We start from the raw sequence: 10,543 nt of genomic DNA, 5'->3' as shown, positions 1-10,543 counted from the left end.
AATCATTCCAAGGGTAAATAAAAGTTGCTAATTATTAACTATTAGTGCTTGATTAGTAACTTCAGGCTTAATATAGCATCTTAAAATAGCTAGATCTCCAATGTACTGATTTTTGAGCTGAGCACTTAGTTATGTTTGCACTTAAATTGCCACTAAACACGCAAAGTTTGATAGTGTAGTATGTTTATAAATGTACTTTCACTGCTTTAGATTTAACTATTGCCAAGTGACTGTTGGCTAGCTAGGCTTGGGAATTACTGGTTTAGAACACAATATATCCAGAGTTAAGATCTGGTTTTGGCAAATATTTGCTTTCTGCAAATTCTTAAACATTAGGAGGAAATACACTAGCTCGTTTTCTTCTGATACAAGGCATATACCTTCCCCATCTCTCAACAGTCTTATGTTTCAGATATAATAGTGACAAAACACTTGATAACTTTTAAAATTTTGAATATGAACATTTCAAGTGAATTAACTAGATGGGTAAGTTGATAATAAAGACCAAAAGCAGGTATAAGTTTAATGTATTTTAATAGCAAACTTACAGGAACAGCACAGAAGACAGACAACATTAAAAACATGTACTTGCATGTAGGACAACTCAGTTAGAAAAGTATAGCGAATGGATGGAATCTACTGTATGATAAAAATGCTACAAACACCATTTAGTTGCCATCAATAAGAAATTTACTTGTTTTAAAAAAATCCAAATGCTGGCATTGTCCAGAAAAATTTAACAGGTTTATTTATAATTGTTATAAAGTTGAACTGCTGAAACTTGTTTTGTTCACTGAAACTTTTGACTTGCATTAATGCTTTGTCCCCGCATTTATATTAAAAATTCACACACAAATGAAAATGGAAAAACTGCCAATACCTGATTTCTGTCCCCTATTTTTCCACTTGCAATCATATACTTAGGTACCTTTTGACCCCATGGAAAAAAAAATAACTAACATTCAGAACTACCAATAACAGGAAGAAGAGAAATTTTTTTTTTTTTTTTAAAGAATGAAATGTTTCCCATCATAGTGGATTCTTAAGCACGTTCTCCACGTATGCGGCGTGCTAGCTGGATATCTTTTGGCATAATTGTTACACGTTTGGCATGGATAGCACACAGGTTGGTATCTTCAAAAAGGCCAACCAGATAGGCCTCACTTGCCTCCTACAACAGGAATAAAGAAAAAATATTAATGGTATTACCAACAGTTAAGGTACATCTGTATCAGTTAAAATAAACAAGGTTTTTTAACCCTTTAAAAGACCTACTGCATTAAGATATTTACTATTTTATCAAATGCTTACATTTTAAAACCTGTGAGACAAAGCTCAAAAGCAGCTTATGAAAAGTGCAAAGCTCAAGGATGTAAATCTTTATCAAATTAGAAAAGTCAAATTATTTCATTACTAAGAAAGTTTAATACTTCTAATGTTAATATGTGATTTCTAGTAAACTGAAATGTCTTCGGGAAAGCAAGAAACCCAATTTAGACTGTAATATTCTCATCCGTATAAAGATAAGCGGAATCATACATCCAATCCAAAGTAATACTCCCTCTGCCCCCTCAGTGTCTCCTCTTCTGAATCCTCCTCAACTCCGAGATATCTGTGTGCCCTGTCCTGCCAAACGCCACACAGGTGACAACTGGTTTCCAGCTTACGGTCCTCATCCACCCTTTTACACCTGTTTTATCACAAGTACTATAGGTTCCAGAACACACCAGATTAGTGTCTTATTTACATACTCTGACTTAGTTTGCCTAGGAGATATACACCCCCCATTCTCTTCCTCCATGTACTCCGATCTGTAATGGCATTTGCTATCCTCTAGTTGTTAATATTGATCCATCTGTTTTTTCCTATTACACTACAGAATTCTTTGAAGGCATCTACTTATCCCTACTAGCACTCAAAAATCGCTAGCTGTATGAATCATCCATTGACACTTGGCATATAAAGAGGAAAAAGGGGGACTTCTAATAATTAATTCTTAGCTCAAATTGTTACTACATCTTCCAGTTGTCTGAAGAGTTGAAGAATCCTTCAGTTTAAGTGAAAACTCCTGTCTGCTCATTTTGACATGAAGAAACTGGTGGTGTTTTACCAGTCATCAGCCCAACTGCTTTAGTGGGTGAGGACCATTAAGTCAGTGGTTATTTGGCCATCTCTCCTTATCTTTAAGGAACGTATTTCTCTGTCCAAGATATATTTAGAAAAAAAAAGATTTTTATAGTTGCCATTTTAGTCCTAATTAAAAAAATTATTCCCACTTTGTAATCTTCAGCTAATAAAACTCAAAAGAAACATACAAATATTCGAGCAATTCAAGCCCTGTACTACATAATACACAAGACATACTGATGGGAATAGCCAAATTTTTTACAAACATTTTGACTATGCAATAGAACTGTTAACTATTGAGATTACATACATACATTTATTTATTTAAAGGAGGGCACAGCTCACCCTGGCCCATGCAGGGATCAAACTAGCAACCTTGGTATTATTAGCACCAAGCTCTAACCAACTGAGCTAACTGGCCACCCCCGGATTCTACTTTTAAAAGCATCTACAAAGCAACAATTCAAATGGTTTACATTATTTCATGTTATGAAAAAAATTACTCCTTCACATTTATACCTTTAATCTAATACTATAAAATTTGTTTCATCCAAATTTTACTATCCCTACATATCTTTCTGCAACATTTGTTATCAGGAGCCAAGTCTTAGGTACTACCGTTTAAGGCCTAGCCCAAGGCTGTTTCGTGAAGAAGAAACCAAGCAATCCCCTAGCCCCTGGTTTCCAGGTGCAGGTTACCTTGAACTCCTCCTTCCTTGGCACTCACTGGCCTTTTACACCAGCCATATTTTAATGTCCTTAAGTTCCTTAATAGAGATTATCAGTTTATGCTCACAAAGCTTTGCTCAAGTAGATGTTCAATAAATATTTGCAGGTTCATTCTTTTTTTCTCACCTTAATTTAAACTTGCATCTTTTCTATACAATGAGTCCCTCGTATCATATCTACTGCAAAGAATGTATTAACAGGAAAAGTCCTTAGTAGTCGGGGATTCATTCTTGGGATACTCTAGAAATGGGTAAAAAGTTTGGAAAACGTGGCATACTGTAGCCTCCTCTTAGGAGTTCACATGGTACATTAAATAACAGTCCCTCGGGAAAGAAACGAACTTCGTTTCACTCATCTCAGGATTATGCAAATCTAGACTGCTTTCCCAAAATGCAGCACTATAAGCTGCTATATGGACAAGCCAACAGGACCTGTGATTCTGAGACCATTTATTTAGGAGTGGTATGATCTATGGGCTCCCCTGGTACTAGTCAGACGTGCCATACAGCAGCTGGGGCTCTCACTGCTGTTTTAGAACCTGGTTATCAGTATTACAGGGTTTTGTCTGGTCAATTCTGGGAGAAAATTCAGTACTTACAGGGGATTTGACCATGACCCACATATTTCCAATTCTACGACCAATGTCCCAAAGTCTCCTAAACATTAAGGCTATAATGGGATTAAAGACTGTCATGTTAATTTATAGCCCCATGACTATAATTTTGAGATAATGGCAAAGAAAAAAATATCTTACAAGTGTAAGAAAACATTAATTTACAACATTTTGAATATATCCAATGCCTGACTCTTCCACCATTTCAAAACAACCATTTTTAACTCAAAAATACCTTAGTTCAAACTCTCAGACTTTAAAAAAAAAAAAAAGGCTGTTTTAAGTTAGTCAATTCTTGATTATCTATGGCAAACCTACACTAACTTCTCTATCAACCCTCACTGGACTACCTCCCCCCTCCTCATTTAGTTGTAAATTGTGTAATTCCAAATCCCAAAATAGTGACTTTTTTAATTCATCTGTTCTTTTCTATTACTCCATTTTCATTAGCAAATTCTCCATCTCTATATCTTTAAAAGAACTGAAGTGTATGTACAAAAAAAGAAAATGCAAACCAAAAATGTGTAACAAAGATTACTCTTTCCAGGAAGGTAAGAGCTATCTAATGCTAGAGAACCATGGGTGTAGAGGCGAACATTTTGCTCGAAACCAATACAACCATACTTACCAATGAATATAAAATACATACCTTAACAGCAACAATAGAAATTTACACATGAATTAAAAAAGACAATAGTCTTTTACACAGATTTAGTAATCTCAATGTACAAGGCTGTATAGTGACATTTAAATGCAGTAACAATGGAAGTTTACACATGAATTTTAAAAAGACAATAGTTTTACACAGATTATTTAACAATCTCAATTTACAAGGCTGTCACTGAAAATTAAGCTAAAAAATGTTGGACTTTCAAGTATAATGTGTTAAAGCACAGTCCTGCTAATTTTAACTAGAAAACAAAATTAGCAGCTTTGTATCAAGGTTAAGACTCCTAGTAACATTTCTCTATTTAAAATATGATTTGCAATTACAGTAATAAAAGAAATAGGATCTGAAGATAGTGATTAAAACAGAAAAATAAAGTATGAAGTAACGGCACTGTTAAAGATTTTTAGTATTTTGAAATTTCAGTTCATTGAGAATTTAATGGATGCCCACTCCCGGAATCCACCAATGAAATGAAGTTCAGGCTAGCCATAGAAACAGCTCAACCAATTACACTTCAGTATAGAAGCCACCTATCAAATCCTTCTCTTATAAAGCAAAAGCTTGGCGCAGCAACAGCAGCCTTGAAAACCACCCAATGGAGTGTATGCAGATTCTAGACCTTCCCCCCAAAGAGCTTCTGATTCAGGCCTGTGGTGGTACCCAGCCATCTGCATTTTAATTACCACCAACCCCATGCTCTGATAAAAGTAGTTTTACCCTATTTTGAGATACACTGATCCAAAGAATGCCAACACACAATACAAAATAGGTTAGTTAAGTGGCTGATGTTAATTATGCACACATCTAATCAAATTATCTTACCTGTAGACATTTCAAGTTTTATTCTTGGCATAACCCACAAATATTTCAAATACACGACCACCCCTAAATAGTATTCCTCAAAGTTCTGACACCCTGAAGTCAAGATGAAATTCAAAATGCTTCCCATTTAAGTGGAAACCCCACCCCAGGACGTTTTCAAATCCCTGGCATCGTCTTCAAGCACAGCTTTCCTCCCCGTCGCCAGTCCAACCCTAAGTACCGCTCCCTGCTTCTTCTACCTCATCGCACAATTCTTTCATGTTGCCTGTTCCTATCCTAGCCATTATGCTCCCACTTGCATCTGCCTCTTCAGTTCCAGGAAGACATTTATTCTTAACATTCCATTTACATCAGTCACTGTTTGAATCTGATTACCAGTATAGACCTTTTGTCTCATGTTTTCTTAATGTCCTGCAGCACTCATAAGCCAAACCAGAGGGTGCCTTTCCCTCTTAAACATTGTTTTTAGTGCAATGCTTAAAAATTTTAAATGGTATAATGGAATGCACACTAGGCTTTGAGTCAAATGGGTTCAAATTATGATTCTGTGATCCAAATGCGTTCAAATTACATGTTCTGGTATGACCTTGAGCAACCTAACCTTTCTGACATCGCAACAATGAAATAAAGATACCATCTACCTCTCAGACTTGTAATTAAATTATATAAGCACACGCAAAGATTTAGAATTGCTCTCTGTATATAGCAGGACCCTTAACTCTAGAGCCTCCCCACACGCCATTTTACCTGCAAAGCACCAATAGCTGCACTCTGAAAGCGCAGATCTGTTTTGAAGTCCTGAGCAATTTCTCGCACCAGACGCTGGAAGGGAAGTTTGCGAATCAGAAGTTCAGTGGACTTCTGATAACGTCTAATTTCACGGAGTGCCACGGTACCAGGCCTTAAAAAAATAAAAAATAAAAAATAAGGAAATGGTTACAAATACATTTTTAAAAAACCCCATAAAAGGATAAGTGGTCACCTTTAAAGAAATGCAGTTATTTTCCAAAAAATAAACCACCCAACTTTTCTTCAGCTTTCAATTTATAACCTGAATATTCAATTCTATTAAGAATAACATAGTATCTTTAAAGCAAAAAGCATACTAGATTCCTGTCAGGGTGTTTATCAAAGTACCATTTATTTTATTCACCTTTAACATATATATCACTAAGTTATGTTATAATTACAGCTTGGGAAAGTATTAGGTCACTAATAAAGAAGTCTAAATTGTTCAGACTCTTCTTAGTTTGGCCTCTCCTTCCCACCTGCACCCTCAATTCTTCTCTAAGACCTCCAACACAACCCAATACGCTTTGTTTAAAAATACACTTGTGGGCTCTCCCTGCCATATGAAGACACAATGTGACCATCTGCAAACAGGGGCGAAAGCCCTCACCAAGAACCCAACCTTGATCTTACACTTCTCAGCCTCCAAAACTGTGAGAAATAAATGCCTGTTGTTCAAGCCAAAAAAAACCATACAAATAAAAATACACTTGTAGTATTTAAGTTTGCTTTCCCAAAGTACTTTTACTTTGCCCATCTCTCATGAATGATTAAATGTGAATACTCTTGATTGTGCAGTGTATGTTCCATATGGAAGGTATTTTTTTACCAAAGAATTGTCAGCAAATTTACCTCGAACATACATAAAAGCTGCAAAATGGTTATTAATTCAGAGCATCTGTGGTCAGTATGGCTCAAACAAACTAAAAAAAAAAAAAATTTACCTCAATTCTGACTTATTTCTTCCACTGTATGAGCTTTTATTTTAGGCTAACAGTAAAATCATTTGCAGAAGCTAAGTATGGACAACTTCTGCCCTCTAATGGCAAATGCCCTTAATGACACTGCTCAGGGTAGTTGAAAACCAAATGAGCTAACAGAAGGAAATAAACCAATTCAAGTAAATGAGAGACGGAAACTTTACTGAAACAAAACACCCCCAATCTTGATTAAATTATTATTTTGCCTAAAGCAAGAGTATCCTCAAAATGTATTTAGAAATAACACTATTATTTAAAAACCGTATTAACAGCTAAATAAAATGTTAATCCCACCAACGTTATTAGTGATGTAATAGGTCTCCTTTAGGCCCTGGGCAAGATTATGACTTCAAAATTATACATGTTCCTAATAAAACCTAACACTAAAATTTACATAAATTCTCAAGTATTAGTAAATATTCAAAAAAGGAAAAACTCAGTTTCCCTAAAGTAAAAAGTTTTCTTATTATACATCTTTTTGTTAGAGTAGCTGGACACTGCTTCGGGAGGGACTTTGTCCCAGTATTTTCCTCTTCGTATTTTTAATACCTGTAACGATGAGGTTTCTTCACCCCTCCAGTAGAGGGCGCACTCTTGCGAGCGGCTTTTGTAGCCAGTTGCTTCCTGGGTGCTTTACCACCGGTAGATTTGCGGGCAGTCTGCTTTGTACGAGCCATGGTATAGAGACCTCCTTACTTACCTACCAGCATCAAGAAAACAAAAATCACCACATGCAACTACCAAACATACAACTTTCCCTGTCACCACCCCCCCCATCTGGAAATATGATCAGTATAAAAAAAATGTCCGTAATGTTATATAATTTGAAAGGGTGCCGATTACGATTACCACCCAAATATGACTTCTTGAAACAAACTGTAGTACTAGAAAATTGTTAGCATTAAACCCAATCATCTCTCAAAATGCCAAATCGTGGACAAACGGCAAAACAAAACAAACAAAAAAAACCCGACAGCCTTTGCTTCAATTTCTTTAATTAAAGCAAAAATTAGAAATGTCCGTAAACATTCGACCCATAAAAGAAGTTAAAAGAACGAAGCCACAAACCACAGAAAGGTCGAGTCAAATTACAGCAAAAAGGTTTTAGCAGCCCCCCCGCCGCAGCCCCCCCCCCGCGTCTGGTAGTTGATAGATTGCTGTAAATATCTGAAAACATTCCTGCTTTTTGCATCTCTACAGTTATGTTGGAAAAAAAGGCGTCTCGGAAAACAAGAGAGGAACAACAGCTACCACCAGCGAGCTTTCTACAAAGCACTGTCCTCGAGGCAGTCTAACCAGCCTTCGCAATGGAATAAAAAAAGTGCCCCGCACCCAGGCTTTAATTAACGCACCGGCCGACCGGTCCACCCAAAGCACCACATAAACTTTTGGTTTCGCCTCCTCCGGCCCCTCTGCTTAGGGTCCCCCAGCCTCCCGCCTCGCTCCCAGCGTCTCGCGCAGGCACAAACTCGGCTTCCAGACCAGAACAAAATGGAAACAATCGCAAAACGTATCCGATTCCCTTCCGAAGAGACAAAACACCAAAACGCTCGAAAATACCCCATCCCCTGCCACGTGCCGCCCTCCAAAATGCAAAAGTTTTTTTGCATTTCAGATGCATCAAGTTTCCGCTTCTCCAAAAAAGGAGAAAAAAAATGTCCCTCTTTAAAATTTTTTCCTCCTTTTCTGAAATGGGGAAGAGAGAAACGGGGGAAAAAATATGGTCGGTGACCAGAGAAGAGAGACAAGATGGTGAAGCTTAGCAACAACTGTGGGGAGGCAGCAAAAAGCGAGTTACCCCAGGGTGGGAAGCGGCGGCGATTTCCACCCTTTTCCCGCCTGAAAACTGGGGCCCGGGGCCCGGAGGCGGTAGTTAAGAGGCCCGCGCGGGTCGTGGTGAAGGTCTGGGGTCCCGGGAAGGGACGACGGGCGGGATTTCACCGAAGAAAGAGGAGCCAGGGGCGCGGGGAGGAGGGAAAACAGGCTCGGCGCCGCGGTGGTTGCTGCTGTTGGGCTGAGGCGGCGAGAGACGGGGGAGCCGCCACCGCCTGAGGGGAGAGGGAAACTCGCTCCTCACCTCTATTTCTGGGCCAAAAAGTTTGTGGGCCAAGCCGGAGGGGCTGGGGGTCCCCTCCCCACACTGCCGGGGCCCGGCTCGGGGTTGACGGCAAGCGGGGCTCGGAGCCGGGTAAGCGGGCAGGCGGGGAAACTTACCCCCCTTCTCCTTCGGCTGGAGCTCGGCGAGCTAGAGGCGGCGCTGGCGTTAGAGAGCGACGGCGGCGCGGCGGCGGCTGCGAACACAATTGAAAGATGGCTGACACCGAGGCTATCCCCCAACACACGCCGCCCCGCCCCCGCGCCGCGCGCCAACCAATCACACACAATGGAGGGAAGGCTCGGCTCCGCCCCCGCGCCCCCGCTCGTGCCCCGCCCCCGCCCCTCCCCCCGCGCTCCAGTTCGCTGGCGCGCGCTCGCCCCTCCCCCGCGCACCGCCCGCTTCCTCCTCCCCGCAGCCTCGCGCTGTGTGTGTACAAACACAAAAGACATGCAGAGAGGGGTCGCCGGCTCCTGCCGAGACTGCCGGCCGCCCCCGTTTTAACTCCCGCTCCGGGGCCCCGCACTCCCACCCCACTCCGTGAGCACACGTCATCGAACTCTCGAAGCCCGGGTTTGGGGCGCCTAGGGGGAAGTGGGGAGGAGGGGTGGGCGGGAGGAGGCGCGGCGGGTGAACGCCTGGTTTGCGGGCGTCTGGAGTCGCGGCGGAGAAGGGGGGAGGGGGCGCCCCCGCTGGGTCTCCGGCTCCCGCTCCCGCTCGGGCCCTGACGCGCGCCCCCGAGGCGCCGTGGACCGCGAGGGAGCGGGTAGGAGGACGCGGCGGGCCCGGTCGCCGCGCCCCAGTTGAAAACACTCCCCAACAGGAAGCTTGCAAATAGAAGCCAGGCGTCCCGTGTCCACTTTCGGATCGGGCTGCTCTAGCAGCTGGCGGGGCGGACAGCCCTCTGCCCGCTTTTGCTCCGGGCCAGGTGCGGCCGGTCCTCCCGCTGACAACTTTATCAGCTCAGACACCGGGCCCGGCCCAGGCGGGCCGCCGGGGATGGCCTGCGGGCCGTGCAGCGGCTAGTCCGCACGGGATCGGCCACCGGGGACGCCCAGCCCCTCGCAGGTGGCGTCTTCAAGGCCGAGGGGACGGGGTTCGCCTTCTTCCTGGGCCGGATGTCTGATGCAAAATGGCTGTATTTTGTGAGCCTCTAAAATAATGTGTAGAATACACAGCTAACTGCACCAGGGCCCGACTACCAGTCCCGTCAGCTTGTCCTAACAGCCAGTTGGACCTTTTCACCGTGTCAGTGTTCGGTAGAATTGCTACCTCAGGGTAATCAAATGTCAGCAGCTTCTGCATAGTTTAAATGTGGCGGAAAACGGCAGAAATAAACGTGGTATGGGAATTGTTACCTTTACCCATTTTCCAGTTCTCAGTATCAGGAACCAGACTTAAGTTGTCCACGGTATCAGTTCACTGGCGTAGAATATCTGAACCATCCCCAAATGGTATTGACAACAGTGTGTGAAGGTTTTCAGTGCAAGTGTCATGCAGCCATCCCATAGGATAGTGAAGGAGATACATTTCATAGATGAAGGGCACTATTATTTGTAATCTGAAGATCTTAGAAAGCATTTTAGTCATAAAACGGATATATGGAAATCAGATATGAGGGAGGGAATAGATTTGTCCAAGGTCACTTAAGTGAGGAACAGACCCAGGAGAAACAAACAAAAAATCCAGGCCTCCTGTTTCATTATTATTTAATGAAT

At 41.8% G+C, this 10,543-nt stretch overlaps 1 protein-coding gene across 1 annotated transcript; it reads right to left on the bottom strand.

The window, feature by feature from the left end:
- Positions 1 to 517: 517 nt before the first annotated feature.
- Positions 518 to 9,068, bottom strand: LOC117018564 (histone H3.3A). The gene is made up of 4 exons (XM_033099631.1): positions 8,945 to 9,068; positions 7,280 to 7,430; positions 5,709 to 5,862; positions 518 to 1,171 (listed from the first exon to the last, which is right to left on the bottom strand). Exons 2-4 carry the CDS (start codon positions 7,405 to 7,407, stop codon positions 1,043 to 1,045), a joined length of 411 nt encoding a protein of 136 aa, XP_032955522.1. The 5' UTR covers positions 7,408 to 7,430; positions 8,945 to 9,068; the 3' UTR covers positions 518 to 1,042.
- Between the last annotated feature and the right edge of the window lie 1,475 nt (positions 9,069 to 10,543).

Source organism: Rhinolophus ferrumequinum, chromosome 27, assembly GCF_004115265.2.
Source record: "Rhinolophus ferrumequinum isolate MPI-CBG mRhiFer1 chromosome 27, mRhiFer1_v1.p, whole genome shotgun sequence".
Taxonomy (NCBI): domain Eukaryota; kingdom Metazoa; phylum Chordata; class Mammalia; order Chiroptera; family Rhinolophidae; genus Rhinolophus; species Rhinolophus ferrumequinum.
Note: the sequence above shows the minus strand (reverse complement) of the source record. Positions and strands in the feature narration are given on the sequence as shown.